The sequence below is a fragment of the Siniperca chuatsi genome, linkage group LG5 (genome assembly GCF_020085105.1).
Source record: "Siniperca chuatsi isolate FFG_IHB_CAS linkage group LG5, ASM2008510v1, whole genome shotgun sequence".
In the NCBI taxonomy this organism is placed as follows: domain Eukaryota; kingdom Metazoa; phylum Chordata; class Actinopteri; order Centrarchiformes; family Sinipercidae; genus Siniperca; species Siniperca chuatsi.
This window is the reverse complement of record NC_058046.1, coordinates 16,943,858-16,960,136: the sequence shown is the minus strand read 5'-3', so window position 1 is coordinate 16,960,136 and position 16,279 is coordinate 16,943,858. Positions and strand designations below refer to the sequence as shown.

The following is a 16,279-nucleotide window of genomic DNA, read 5'->3' as shown; positions in this document are numbered from 1 at the left end:
ATGAGACACCTGACACTGAAAGTGATTCACCATTTGAGCTGTAAATAATCATTTTTATGACAAGCCCATATTACGAATTTACCATGTTTTTTATCTCAAACATTACATTATGGTAATATAAGGGTTATAACACAATATTTAAGATGTCAAACTCTTATTTTGAGTCAGAATTATCCCAGTAACTACTATTTCTGAAATTAATTTAATGACTTTAATGTTCGTATAAATCTATATGATAAAATGTACATAGTTTATTATGCAAGGTCCTTGTACTTAAGTAAGTCTTAAGTCTTTCTTCATCACTGATGTGCCTACATTCATTCAATGCCTCATCTCTCACTGCCACTCATTACTGTTATACTGTATGTGTATATCTATACTTGGAGTATGTGCTCTGTTCTGCTCTGCTAGTTATGCTGCAGTATTTTAGTCTGCCTTTGTTTGCAACTGTTTGTGTTTGTTTGCAAACCTATTTCATTGCATTTTTTTGCTTGCTATGTGAAGCACTTAGTAACTTTGTTTTGATAAGTGCTATATAAATAAAGATATTATTATTATACACAGGTTTCATATATAAAGCTAGCAACTGATGCAGAAGATCCTAATCTGCTTCACTCAGTTAAACAAAATCAACTAATTATAGGTTGACGTAATGAGCTGGATGAGACAGAAAAAGGCTCTGTCAATCGCAAGACAAGGAGAAGGCGAGAAGGAGAAGATGACCCTCTGACATTCAGCCTGCTGGCAATCTCCTCTGGTATAACCAGCGCCATCCACTTGGTGCTAGTAGACTTTGGATCCAAGGAATGCTTTATCTGTAGAGCTTTGGACCATGAATTAAGTATATCCACTTGACTTATAGAAATTGAAGGAAGTCAGTGCCTTGGATGAAAAATGTTTGGGACTTTTCTCCCTTGGTTAAAAGCCAGTACCATTGTGCTAAATGTCTGAAGAATGTATGAATGTAGTATCTTCTCCTGTCTCCATGACCTTGAGGACTCCCACAATCACTTGTAGTATTCCTTGAGTATGCAAATATTTCATTTCATTAAAAATTGAGTGGCCACTTCAGCCCAAGACAGACCATACCATTCTGCCATGCAATATTTCCTCCTAAACTGTACTCTTTTACGAGGCCCAAAAATAAGATATGTAGAAATGAAGAAATACATTTAGAAGACACTAGCTACAGAGATCATCCATCCTTCTTCATAGATAAGGACAAGTCCCTCTCTCTCATACACTGATTATAGAGTTTTAAACACTATAACCATCATCCGCCTTGTAGTGTATCTCTTTTTAAAGCTTGGCTTGTGCATGTCTATCATCTCACGTTCTTTCATTAAGGCAATGAGTGGAAGATGACAATTAAACCACACAGTATCTGGTGACTACTAGGATCTCTTACCCTCCTGCTGTGTTCAAAGTACTCAACAACAATTTTCTTGATGACATGTTCTAATGCTTTGTCTATCTGTGTCTGGATGACACTATAATTTTCTGCACATCCCTTCAAGAACGTGCACAACATTTGTCCAAGGTTCCTCAGTGGGGGAGAATCAGTTATTTGTCAAATCCAAAAAGTGTGAATTAAGTGTCTTGACCACCTGTTTGCTGGGCTTCATCGTCTCTGGCATCCATGTACTGTACAGATGAATTTGACCAAAGTCAGGAAACAAATGGCTGCAACCCAGTTCTGTCATACAGCTGCAATATTTTATGAGGACTGCCAACTTCTACCACCAAAAGCTACACTTTTGTGGCAGTGCCATTTATTATTCTTACACCCTATTAACATCATTCACTTAGACTCCAGACACACTGTCTGTGGAGCTCAAGCAAAGTTTCATCATAGCACCTACTGTATATTGATCCACCCTGACCATCGAGGGTACCACCATTTCCTCAATAATCAGGCTCACTCGACAGGCTTGATACAGCTGTGACTGTGATAGGCAACTTCACTTATGTTTTTCCACTTGTCTTTGTCTTCCTTGTCTGGGTTTATAGTCTCCCACCATGGTTTCTCCTTGGTTCTGTGTGTTCCAGCAGAGAGACACTTTTCCCCCAATGTGCATGCAGTGAATTACCTGCAAAGCTGCCACTATTTACCTCATCAAGATCTGCCTATGCACTCTCACAGTAGTCATTTGCTTAGTTGTTATGTGTGCTCTGCTCTGCATATGTTAGTCTACATTTACTCATGTTCCTGGGATCCTGTGATTTTACTGATCTGCCTTCAGTAAAAAAATACAAAAAACTTCCATATTCTAATCTCGCCAGCAACTGGGTGTTATTTTGGGTCCAACCATGTTTCAAACCAAACAGTGACAACAATATTCCGGTAAATCTGTCAATACAATGTAAAAATTGATCTTTGTTCACTTAAGTAGAAAAGGAAAATGGAAAATGGTTATTATTTAATTACTGCATGTGATGGTGGAGACACCATAGAAACCAAGAATTTGTGTTGAAGAAATTTAAGTCATCAGCATCGATCCAGTCTTTGACTCCATAGATGCAGATAACATAAGTAAAACTGCATGTAAATATATAATATGCAGGCCTTTGGTCTACTTATCCATGATGACTTACGTTACCTGGTCAGGCACACAAATGACTTGTTGGCAAAAAAAGAATGTCATGTTACAGCTCGTACTGCATTACCACATTAGCCAACGTGTGCACTGATGCTTGACATTAACTGTAAGCTGAATTTCACATTAGCACCAATGTACCATGTGCATAGGGGCTACTGTTGTTCTCTCAAAGTTTTCAAATGCAAGTTTTAGCTCACTCTGCATCATCAGAGGCAGAGGTGATTATCAGGGTGCCACAGCCACACACCACACATATTTATCACTTTAAGGAGATAATTGGGTGTGAAAACCTTGGAGACAGGGGATAACAAATGAACCACCAGAAATGAATTACTTTCATAGCTTGTTTTGTAACCTTTGCAGACTACAAATAAATTTAACAAGTTGGAAATTAAGTGGCACATTTTGCATCAGTGTCTACAGATGGCCATGTCTACATAAGACATTTGTACATTACATGCTGGGATGTTATTTAAAGAAAACCTACACCTCGTCATTATTTACTGTACAGATGTACATGATATGCATTATAAATAATGTACTCTATGGAATGATCTAGGCCATTTTGTTGGGCTGAGTTATGTTGCATGTTTATGCCTATACATAACAAACACAGTTGGCCGTTTTTGCAGAAGCCTAGAGAGGGTTCTTATTCTTGTTGCTGCATTGGCAACTGGTTGGAACTGGGGAAATAGTATAAGGCGATAGCCAAAAGTGGCGTTACATAGCAGTGCAGTTACTAGAGAACTCTTTCCAAATTGGGAGAAAAAAGGGGGGCAAAAATAATAGATATGACAATATGATATGATAATATCATATGTTTCACTATGTGAAACATATCTGACAGAATTAAAAACCTTTCTGTTTTTTTCACTTGTGAACCAAGCTACCACTTCAAAAGAAGCGAATTTCCTCATAAGAAAGAAAACAACAGCAAAGTTTATACTTGAATCTGCCACTCTCCTGTGGCTAAACTAAAGTTTTTTTTTTTAATCTTGTGTACAAAATTTAAAGATGGCACCCGACCAAAGCAAGCTTTCTTCTGCTTTGCCACAGGGATTTGTAAGCTCAGAAGGGTGTGAGAAAACATTCTTAAAGTCTTCAGGTGAATGCAATTTGAGACCTGTGATCTTTTCAACCTACTTGAATAACAATACATTGTCAACCTGCCAATGTCCAATTCATAGCCAACTATTAATCTAATATATTTACATCTCAGAGGATTACAAGTCTGTCAGTGTTGAATGGATCTGTGAATATAACAGACTGTATAACTATAATATTACATACACACTCAGATTATTTGAGAAATCTTTATTTCAACAACGCATTAAATAAACTGAAGTGAGAAGTGTGTATTTGTAGAAGGGTAAACTTTATATATTACAAAATTTATTAAAAGTATTCTAAAATAGTTTTCTGTCTGCATATTTATTTGGAATTAGTGCATCTAAAGGCATCACAATCCTTCTCTGCAGTCACTTAAGTGTGAACAGTGTTTCAATACCCACAGTGTAACATGATGTTGGATATCTGTTTTTTACTCAAGAACTTCATCTGATTAGCTGATGTTCTCAAACTTGGTCTAAGATCAATGTCAGCATGTCATTACTGTGGACCCACATTAAACTTATTCAAGATGTAAATAAAAATAAGTTTGATATAAAATTTTAAGTTTTATTTCAGATGTTTAAATAAAAATGGCCTCAGAAAATATGTATCAATGTAACAACCTGGCCTGTCAGTGGTGCTAATCTGTACATCAAAGTGAGTACAGGTCTGAATGGACTACTTGTTCTCTGCAGTTTAGGAGACAGCACAAAACTTATTTTAAGTCTTCTTTGCTTCCTGTCAGTGGAGATACCACCTGGAACCTGTCCAGTGCTACCCACAACATGAAATGTGATTCAGAATTCGACCTCATGATTCAGGAAAGTGAATCCTTGCTAAGTACGTTGTTGACTGCAATAGAGATGTAAGATGAAGAGACACAATCACTCCATTCCAACCTTGCTTATTTCTTTGACTGAGGAATATTTACCATAATCCACCAAAAAAGCTCTCCACAGTCCTGGAACAGTAGTTGCCAGAACATTTGCAGTGCATGTGTTGCATTAACAGGGACACTGAAAATAAAAAGTAGCTACTGTCTCTGGCAATTTCTCTTTTCTTTGTGGACATGTTAATGTGCATAATTAACTAATCAGCTTATGCCAGCTGGAACACTTGGCAGCTCAGTCTGACAGTTTCAACTCCTCTCTTGAAAACATCTTGAAAGATTCTGGTTCAGTCTCCCTCTGTGTAATTTTATCTACTGCCAGGCCAGAATAACTTTAGCTTGGACAGTCTCCAAACATATCCAGTTCTTGGTGTTTTTGTTTAGATTTGACATTGTTTTGTGGCACAAAATTTCAATTCTGAAGTATTTAGTCAGCTGAAAACTATGTTCTCAACTTGTCAATCAAATGATTACATTCAAATGATTCATTACATATCTCGTATCTCTATGACTGACCACTAACTGGACAAATGTGTCAATTTAATCCCTAGCCTCTAAAGATGAAAATGAATGTATTGTTAATGTCTTGTTAAACTGAGATGTTCAGTCAGTATAGCATGTCTTGTCACCATGGATACACTATAAAACATATTTAGGTAAACAACTACTACTATGAAAAATAAAAACACCTCCCCCCCAGAATATCTACAGCTTGGAAATATATTTATGTACTGTTCAAAGGCTGGTAGCATAAGAGATGAAATCTGTGTATCAGCTCGTGACTCCACTGTTTGATATTGAAATGAGATCTCGTCCAGTCCTACACATCAAGAAATCCAGTTTGATATTCTGTGTCTGTAAAGACTTTCCCACTGCTTACACTGCACACTAGAGCAGTTGTCCTGATTAATAGGAATACTTAATTTGTCATTAGGGCCGATTAATTCCATTAATCTGTAAGGTTTAAAGTCATTCACTGATGTCACTGAGAATCAATTATTTGCCATGGCAGCCAGTATATAGAAGACACTGATTGTGGGAACTTAACAAATTCATATCAGACGATCACTAAATACAAAAAAATGGTAAGTTCCAACAGCTATATCAGTATAAATGTGAAACAGCACTCTACAGTATATAACTCTTAATGTCTTTCAAAAGCCAGTTATTGTATATGCCTGTGTGCGCAGAAATGGTCCTCAGCGGTGGAAGCCATTGATTTTCTCAATGCGTCTGTATAGCATCTCCCCTTTCCTGCCGGCACAGCATGTAATATGAGACCACAAGTTTTCCTTTACCCACAGCAATCAATTTTGCTTCGCCGAGCTCCCTGGCCTGGATAGGGCCTGCCTAAGTACCTGTCTCCTCCTGCATACCATCACCCTCTGCAAAAAGCTTTCAGTGTAATAAAAAAACATATCTGACTCAAGACCCGACCAATCTAATAACGGCCAGACAAGTGACTACGGAGTGCTAACTGTGTCACTGCTAGGGAGGTGGTATGCGTGGAGCGAGTGCAGCAGAAAGGCCAAAGAAATCAAAGAAATCCCTCTGATCTTCAATTCCCTGAGAAGATGATCCACATCACAATTGTTTCTATGCTATCAGTTTTACAGCTTGAAGTAAGATGTGGTTTCTTACTCTAAAAGCAAAAAGCATTTACTGCCTTTTATCTTAAAATAACCAAAAAAATCCAATATACAAGGCCATACGTGAGGATATACTGGTCATGACTGAGTCTGATTGTTATGTATCTTAAAAATCCCTAGGCCTCCATCAATCTCACATATTGTTAAGCAGAAAGACTGGGGTGTAAACGCTCACTTAGAGACGTGTCTTGTCCCTTTGAGGAGACATTTTCAGCCATCAGTAATGAAAACAAATGGACTGGCTGTTTTCATAGAGATAGAAAGTCTGGGCTGCAGCCAAAGATAACAGGGCTAAACTCTTCCAACAGTGTGGGTGTTGGATTAAAAAAGACTGACATGAAAAAAAAAGAAATGACTACCTATTACTGACTATTTCTAAGAATAATACTGAGAGCTAGCTAATAGAGGTAGGATTTTAAGATACAATTTCCTTCACAACTGACAATGCACACATCAACGAAGTCTTTCCCTATTAAAATATCATTGAATCCATTGGTATGCATTACCACCTACACACCATCAATTACTATGCCAGGGAGGTAAGAGCTAATCCTTCAGCAGAGTGAAAACCAGCTATCTGCAAGAACCTGGCTGTCTGTTGTTAATTTCCCTGCTAATATATTGATCTAATCTCTACAGTAGCTAAAACATAACAGATTTAGCTCAGATAGCGTCTAACCTGTAGCCACTGTGACTGGTCGCTGTGTCCAGCTGTCCAAGCATTGACCTTGCCCTGTTTGTCCAACCGGGCCTTTCCAGGCTCCCAAGTGAACATGTCCATGTTGAGCGTCCTGAAGATGCTGGAGGCTGTGACTTGGTAGTCCTGGATATGGCCTGACTTCATTCCCAGTGGTTCAGAGCAGCCTGGTAACAACAAAAACAGATTTGTTCTAACCTTTCTGACATTATTAACACTCTCCCACACACACACACACACACACACACACACACACACACACACAAAAACCCAGCATGAAACAACTGTGCAAGAGGCATACTGAAGTGGATTTTCAAATCATTTTATGATTAATTTGTGTGTACAGTTGGATGAAAAAAGCTGAGCTCACTCACCAGTTAGCTCACAACCAAGCAGCTCCATGCGGAGGGTACAGTGCCTCCTGCAGACTTGGGGGTAAATGCGCACATACTGGGCTTCAATGGGAGGGGTGAAGGAGTTGGCTGATGGAGCGTTGTTATCGACATTTCCTCTGAAAATCTGTTGCAGGGGATGAAATAACAGCAGAGGGGCGGGGAGGGAGGATGGTGAAGCAGATCAGTTTTGCTGTAATGTAGCAGTCTATCTGGTGCTGTCTCTACACTCAACAAATTGCTGTCATTCAAGGTCAATGAGCTAGAATTACAGGGAAAAATAGACAATTTCTCGCGCCATTTGAGCCAGTAATTCATAAGAACAGTGGTGCCTTTTAAATTAGTGCTCAATTATATCGCTATACCTCCTGGAGTGTTTTATCCCAATGACCTGAGACAGTCTAACAGAAACTCTCTGAATTGAGTGACTGATGTAGTGCATGTGTGAGGTGCAGAGAGAGGGCAATATAGAAAGACAGAGCAAGGGAGAGATAGAGCAGTGTGTTTCATTCGATACAGGTAATAGGAGCTGTCACTGGTCAGTGTGGAGAAACAACCCCCAACTTATATTAGGTCAAGGATCAGGGCATGTAACTACCTCAAACACACTGACAGGTCCTACTGTACAGGCATTTATCCCAGTCTGCTCATACGGTTACAACTTCCACTTCCAAAATACTGTACAAATTTACACTCAATCATGCACATTCTTGTTTTCCGTGTGCCCAACTTTAACTGACAACTACACGCTAAATAAGAAAAATATGAGACAGACAATGAGCGAAACTAAGATCACAGATTAATAAAGACCAGATTCATTGTTCTGTGTAGTAAATTTTTGAAGAAGTTTGGAGGTTGGGGTCATTCGGAGCTCGGCCAAATGGAGGACAGCCGTGGTTTGCTGTCAGGAATGATAGAATGCTGTGTGGCCTATTTGGTGGCTGTTCATCCCCAAATAGTATAAAAATTCAATCTAGAAGTCATAAAAGTGGAGGGGGGTAAAGGGGCAGCAAGATGGGCCCGGTGTGTGCTAGCTAATTAAAAAGCCATCTCATCATGTCCTCCACCCTGCCCTTGACTGAGTGCACAGTCTCTAGTTGCTGTGTGTGCATGTGTGTCAGTGTGGGCGTGTGTGTACCTTTGTCTGTGTATTACAGAGTGAGAGGCTAAAGGGAAAGAGTGGAGACATGACAGTGGGTGTGTATGTCTGTGCTTGTGTGCCCACGTGTGTGTCTCACCATATCCTCATCTTTGCCCTTGACTTTGTATGTTCTCCAGGTCTTCCCGTCATCACTGTAGGCTACTTTGTAAGACTTGACGTACTCTGGGCTGCCGATACGCTTTGCACCCTGGGTAATTAGGCCTGTGACCCTCATTTTTCTCTGCAGGTTTATCTGTGGAGTCAGAAAAAGGCAAAATCAAAAAATTATAGCTTCATTTTCAGACAGTTTGAATGCATGCATCTGTGTCTGTGTGTGTGCATGAGCAGTGTGTGCATGTAAGTCATGGGAATCAATTCATCCCCTTGTATCTTTTCTGTCAGGGCCATCCATCTTATTCAGAAAGTCTGTGATCAAATGGAACATTTAATCAATCCTCACGATCCAGATCCAGTCTGTCAACCCTGTGCAGACTGTCAATATGATGCCAATGTAAAGTGGCTTGGAGAGCCAAGAGGAAAAGAGAAAGCTAAGAAAGAGGAAAGTGATGAATGTTTCTATAGATCCTACTTAGCGTACACAAAGCAGGGTCATTATTATCTAAGCACGATGGACGTGCTACACACCAGTCTAAGGCTTACTTTGACTTGCTTTTCACTGACAGGCCACTTTGATAGATTGCATTTCAGCAAAAAATGTATGTATTCCACAATTTAGCAACATGTTTGGCAGGGTTGGAATTTGGCCATCATTAGATGGGTTTCCATATGTGTTTTTTTAATTAAGTTTCAGTATTTACATGCCAGCATATACACATACACAAAGTGCACATATGGAGCTTTAATATTACATGTTTGCTTTTATTTTCTTTACTTAGTATCTTAAAACTAAGTGGCCAATGCTAAAGATGCACATTACTAATGGCTGCTACATGATAACTCCTAAAGGATCCTTCCATAAAGCATCTCTCCAAAAAGTAATTTGATTAGTCTTCTAATGTATCCTTTTTTTATATATATAACAATTTATAAAATGTCAAAGGTTAAAGAGTGATACATTTTGAAATATTCTTGTTTGATTGACAGGAGTCTCAGTCTCCTCTTGTAGTGGTGGTTGGTGCTTCCTCATCTCCACACATGCTTGAATGTCTTTGCCCAAACTTGAATAGCTTGCTCCAATTACACGATGGCAGCAAGCCCCAGAGACCTATGAGTGATGTTACACATGTCACATCCATGTTTTTTTACAGTCAGTTTTAAAACAGTCGTTATTGGTTGACTACAAAAGTGCTTCACTCGCCCTTGTTTTATAATTTTAGGGAGGTCTCGCTGGAGTTATGTTGTTATTTTTCCCAACGACTGATGACAGCTGACGACAGCTCACTTCACTGCGACAACATGAAGAAGCCTGTGGTGAGTGGCGCTGTGTTGGGTTACTCACACACTGTACCAACAGGCACACACGCACACACACAGCCTAATTTTTACAGTGAATATTAATATTGATAAAAAAAGTAGGGCAGGATAACACAAGGCAATTTCGGTATTATAATACTGTTTCACGCTTGTGATAGTCTGTGACAAATAAGATAAAGTAAATAAACGGTGATGACAAATATTCATGAATCATTTTGGCACTACATTCACACCAAGCTGCTTCATTTTCAGGAAAAAAAAGACACTTTGGCTCGTCTTGCTCACCCTCTGACAAAATACAAAAACACAGCTGTCTAGTCTTCCATAGCTGCAGAACAGAAGGGCAGCAATAATACAGTATTGAGTGAGTATTAAGCAAAGGACCATTAACCTGGAATGGCAGAAATGCAGACTAAAAAAGAATTTCAATTACTCCTATGGCTTGGATTTATTCTTACCGTTTCCTTTTTTAAGATCATGTATTCTAGACAGCAAAATCTATAACTTAAAGGTCCAGTGTGTAGTATTTAGTAGCTGCTGTAGAAACATGGCGGTGCAACATGGTGACCTCTGTGGAAGGGGACCCGCTCCCTATGTAGATAAAAACGGCTTATTCTAAGGTAAAGAAAACACAACGATTCTCATTTCCAGGTGATTATACACTAATGAAAACATACTTATAAATATTATATTCCATTTCTGCCAAAGGCCCATTCTAAATGTTACATACTGGACCTTTAATGTGATATTGCAAACAAATAAGAGTATATTTCAGTTTATGTTTGTGAAGCTGCAGTCAGTTTTTATTTAAGAACATGAACCATTTTAAAGCTGATCCACGAGAAATGGAAGTCTAACTTCACTGACAATATGACCACATTCAGGATGGTATTCCAGGGACTTGAGCTTATTTTCCGGTGCAGACATGTTAGCATTACTATGAAATAAGGCAATTTACAAGTAAGATATTTGAGAGCAAAAGCTCAAACAGGAAGTCTGAGTTATACTCTCCTTTTTTGTTAATGAAAAAACTCTAAGCTGTGTCTCCTGAGGACATTAGAGATTAGAGTATTGGCTCTCACGGATCTAGCACAAGAAAAGAACTGTTCACCAACCTTGTCTGAACTGTCAAAAACGAATGGAGTAATGTATAATAATTCTATTGCAGCGTGGATTTCCTTTCTAATTTCCATTTGTAGAGACAAGACTCAATTACACATATTTTCCTACATACTTAAACCAACGTATCAAGTTAATTATAGGTAAGGACCCCTCTTATAGCCTCAGAGCTGCCTCATGACCCATTCTTTCTCATTCCCAGCATTTCTTCACTCTTCTCAGTTTTCTCCATAGAGATAAATACTTCTCACACTAATTAGAAGCCCTGTCACTAAAAGGCCACTGTCGGGGTAATTGGGATGATCCTTTACAATTTTAATGAGCACTCAGAAACATGCGTCTGTTACCTCAGCGCTAATAGTGATATATTTATTTGTATAAGTGAGGCATTCTTGAAAACATGAGCAGACCTTTGGCAGTTTGCAGGAAAATGCCTAAAGTGCTTAAATTGGCAGAAGGGGGGAACGATTACACTGAGAAACAAAGATTACCCCAAAACAAATTTAGTACATAACATATTTGTACAACCTAAAAAAGTTGTCAGTTTTGTTCTTAATATACCATATTCCTGTAACTATAACTATTTCACAAAATTGCCATAATTCTTGAATGCATTATGCAACTGAACTCACATTTAGATAACACATGCATAATAAACAAACTCTAAGCAACCAATCGACCATGATTCAGACATTTTTTCAAAATCAGCGTAATTGCCTACTATGAATATTTTAATGCCGATCTCTATCATTATTAAAAAAGAAAACAAAAAAAGAAACAAAGTTACATAATTCTGTGTCCTTTGCAGACATATGCACTCTCTAAGTTTGATTTAGAGACTTTGTGCAAAAGAGAGCTAGTAGGAACACTGTAGAAGACAAAGTTTAGAATGAACTCTTACCCTTTCACTATTTCACCCTTTCCTTTTTCCTGAAACACACAGTATCTTGTGTATGAAAATGCGTGAGCTGCTGAAGAAAAGAACTTCTGCATCAAATCATTTCTGTTCTCTAACTTTATTTGCAACAAAAGGGATTACTACTTGTTTGCATGGTGTGATTTAACTAGTTTTCTCTCTGAAAAACATTCACTATTGTGAGAAAATGTTCAGCACGTAACTATCTGCAACATCCTGGAACTGATTATGTCCTGTGGCTGTATTCAGACAGGAAACAGAATTTTGAAGCATCCCAGATATGTTTGGAACAGTTTTTCTACAGTATTTTTTAAGAAATTAAATCAATTACTTTAGGTCATGGTGCTATTGACAAACATATCTTTGATTTCCCATTGGCCCTTTGAGATCACAGGTATAGTTATACTAACATCAGCAAAAAATGACTGGGACGTATTTATTACGTTTGTAACAAAGCAGATCTTGAGTTACAGTGAACAAAGACACAGGCTGCGTTAACATGTGCAGAGAATTTTGGTTTTAATGTTCTTGTTTTTTTCTTGTCATTTATGTTTTCATCTAGATTTAGAGCCTAGTACCATAAGAAATCCAAAATTTGAGTTATGTACCATGACTAGAGCTGAAACAGTTAGTCAATTAATCGATTAGTCGAAATTAATTGGCAACTATTTTAACAATTTATCAATGATTTCAGTCATACAGTATATGATAGTTAGATTACTATTTTTTTGGATTGCTAAACAAGCAATTTAAATAGGCCACCTTGGGCTCTGGGGAATTATAGCGGACATTTTTCATTATTTTAGGACTTTTTAACGGTTATTTGATGAATTGAGAAAATTATCAATAGTGTACTCAATAATGAAAATAATCATTAGCCCTTATCATGACTTAAACTTCCAATTCTTCATCTCAAATGCTGCTGTAAGGGACATGTTCACTAACTTATGTCGTATATCAGAACCGGAAAGCCCTCTACTAAATAATGAAAAACATGAAATAACTTTTTTATACTTTCCATTAAATTCTCTCCAGAGCTCATTAAGCCTTATTTCAAAAGGCAAAAACACATTTATTTACAGCTACAGCCTTTGGGTAAAAATGAAACTGACTAAACAGTGGCTAGCTTCCATTCCTTTATATTGCCAAGACCACTAACTATTACTGAATATAATCATACGAACAAGCAAGACCTCACACGCATACAAAAGGTCATATAAAGTGAAAAAAATGTCCTCTGTTGATTGCACACTGAGATGAAAACTGTTGAGGGAATTGCAGCAGTATTCTAACAATTAGACTGCCCTGTATCCTTTAAACTACCAAATAGCCCTGTGGCACTGTTATGTAAAAAAAAAATGCATGTGAGCACATACACACACTCACAAACTTGCCTTGTCTCTCTCACTATGCTCTCTTTTTCTATAATACACATGTACAGACATTAGGTACACACTCAAATTACATCAGCATTTTGTTTTTTCCTTCTTTGTGGTTGATTTCTATGGTGTGTAAGAAAAGGTTTCAGTCGTAGTCATCTGGACAATGTTTTAAAATTCAAGACGTTTCGGCTCCCATCCGGAAGTCATTCTCAATTGTGAAAATGGTTCGAGAACTCAGAAATTTAAGATACTCTGTGTTGCTTAAGCCCTGCCCTCAGGGAGGAGTTTTCCTGAGTGCTGTTCACTAGTGAAACTATGCAGGGTAAACAGGTGTTAAAACAGGTGTTACAACACTGTGGTAAACGTTGGGCAGATATTACCACAGTGTTTTAACACCTTGGTGAAGCCAATCATATGCTAATCAGGTACTTAACAGTGATGAGGGAGGTGCAGCCAGAAAACAATAGGCCTGATTACTGGGCCATCATGGAAACAAAGAAGGTCAGTTTCAGGTGAAACTAGATTCTCGAACCATTTTCACAATTGAGACTGACTTCCGGATGGGAGCTGAAACGTCTTGAATTTGAAAACATTGTCCAGATGACTATGACTGAAACGTTTTCTACAATGGAACACTCCTGGACGAATGAGGGACTACACCGTCTAAACCTTATGGTCTGTATATTGTACCTAACCACAGTCACACGTCAGAGAAGGATTCAGATACTAGAGACTCATTGTAAGAGTGGCCACTCAACCATTAACCCTCCAAGAGCACAGCGTAAAAATAATCCAGACCGTGTCACAACCACACAATAATAGCCAGTGACATGCAATCATGTCACCAGTGTGTGTGGTCATAGCAGCATTGTAAACATTTAAAGGATTTTAAATGGCATGAACGAAAAGCCCAGATCTAAAGCATCACTGAGATGTTGTGGCAGAAGCAGAGATAGGCAGCCCCACCACGGTCAGTGATTTGAAGCAGTTTTACCTGGGAGAGGTGGTCACAACTGTTAGACCACTGTTAGAGACTGATGATTTACTCATCGTACACATCTGTTTATAGCTCTCAGTGCTAAAGATGCTGCATTAAGTTTAGGCTCAAGAACCCTAACTCATTTTTATCCAAGAATAAGTTTTGGTAGGAAATGTGATAGTGTTCAGTCCAAAAATCTTGTGCAAAAATGTTTCTTTTTGTACCGCAGTGCAAAGGCTTTATTCAATTACTAATGATTGCAGTCATGCTGTGATTCTGAAATAAAGGCATTTGTTAGGGTCACATCTCAACCACATAACAGACTGTAGAGTTGAATGTTTTAATAACTAAGGTTATACTGGAATGAAAAGGGAAAAGCTTCCCAGACAGACACAGAATTAAAGTCTAAGCAGGTTTTATATACACATATCGCCACATGATAGCAACTGATGGAGATCTGCATCTGAATGTTGGGTCATTAACTGTTTTGCTTCCATTAAATTATGTATAGACCCTCTTAGCCTTCAGAAGTGATTTGGATTGTTTCATTTCTCCAACACAGCCGACTGGAACTATATTTTGCTGATATTGGTCAGACCGGCAGCATATTTCCCTCGAGTGTTCAAATGCAATTTTATGTGTGAGCTAGTGGTGGCGAGGCTGTGGAAAACTGATATTCTCAGTACATAGATGTGTGAACAATGGCAAGCTCTCTCTCTCACACACACACACACACACACACATACACACACACACACACACACACACACACACACACTCAATTCACAAACACACGGACCAACAAACACAAGCAAACACATATACAGTGAATGTGTGCTTTGTCTGCACTTCTATGATGTATTATTCAAAGTATGTTGCTTTATGTTTGATTCATTTGTTGAGGTTTAGGGGGAAAGAGCTGACTCTGGCTGACATCCAAAGATACACACTGCACCAGAGAAAACCTTACAAATAGCCAGACAAATCTGATCCCTACCTGATAGGGTTGTCATCTGTCAGTATAACTTGTTTCACATGATGGCAGACATACAAACACAGTCACACCGCATCACTCTGCACTACAAAAGCACACCTCCGACTCCTTAGCATAATCCCAAAACACTGACATGACTGTACACCTCTATACTCACGTCCCAATTATCCAGGCCCTCTGTAGAAACACATAATGCCTACAGCATCCCGCACAACATCCCACATGGCATCATTAAAGTCAAACAAACTGCCTGAATGTTTTATGTCCCGTTCTCCTCACCCTCTCCATGTGCCAGGCTCATTTTCTCTCACTCATGTCGACTTTTTCTTTGACTCTCTCACTCTCCCTCCTTTTTTACAAATCCATTTTTGCCCTGTCTTACTATTCTCTTGTTGTTAGGTACAGCTTCACTTTCTCCATCACATTGTCATGCTGTAGTATGTTTTTCTATTACATTTTCTTCACGGTTCGCTGACTGTGTATCATGTACTGTATCTGATGACAGCCAACTTCAAAGGTTGCTGTCAGTGTTTCTGTCATTAAGTGACTCAAGAGTAAAAGCTGAAAAAACATTATTTATATAATAGTTAATAATTAACTGGCTAAGTAATTAATTACTTTTACTCTTTATCCTATCTATCTGGAATACTGTGCAAACTGTGGGATGAGAGTATCATAGCTATACATCACTTGACAGTTGTTTTATATGCCACAACTGTTTCAGCATGGGGTCATGATGTATGACTATGTGCTCAACATAAATCCAGAGAATCAGTTTTACATAGGTCTTGTGTTCATACATTGGAGCCAGACCATTTCAGTTGAGGGAGCTGCAGCAGTTTCGGTACTATCACTTTAATCATTGCATCAATGAGACCTACAACATATAGGTTCCCACTGTAGGGTTAAAATTCTGTAATGGTACACATTGGGAATGATTTTTCTGCTATCTGGGAAGGGTAGGATTGGCGAGCACA

The 16,279-nt window shown here is 38.5% G+C and overlaps 1 protein-coding gene across 5 annotated transcripts in view; it reads right to left on the bottom strand.

Moving 5' to 3' along the window:
• LOC122876405 (EGF-like repeat and discoidin I-like domain-containing protein 3) overlaps positions 1-16,279 on the bottom strand; it is a 117,749-nt gene that overhangs the window by 21,931 nt on the left and 79,539 nt on the right. For all 5 annotated transcript variants that reach the window (XM_044196711.1, XM_044196712.1, XM_044196714.1 and 2 more), the window contains 3 exons: positions 8,576-8,731; positions 7,320-7,464; positions 6,928-7,112 (listed from right to left, as the gene is read on the bottom strand). In XM_044196711.1, coding sequence (XP_044052646.1) covers positions 6,928-7,112; positions 7,320-7,464; positions 8,576-8,731 — 486 coding nt within the window. The remainder of the gene's footprint in view (positions 1-6,927; positions 7,113-7,319; positions 7,465-8,575; positions 8,732-16,279) is intronic.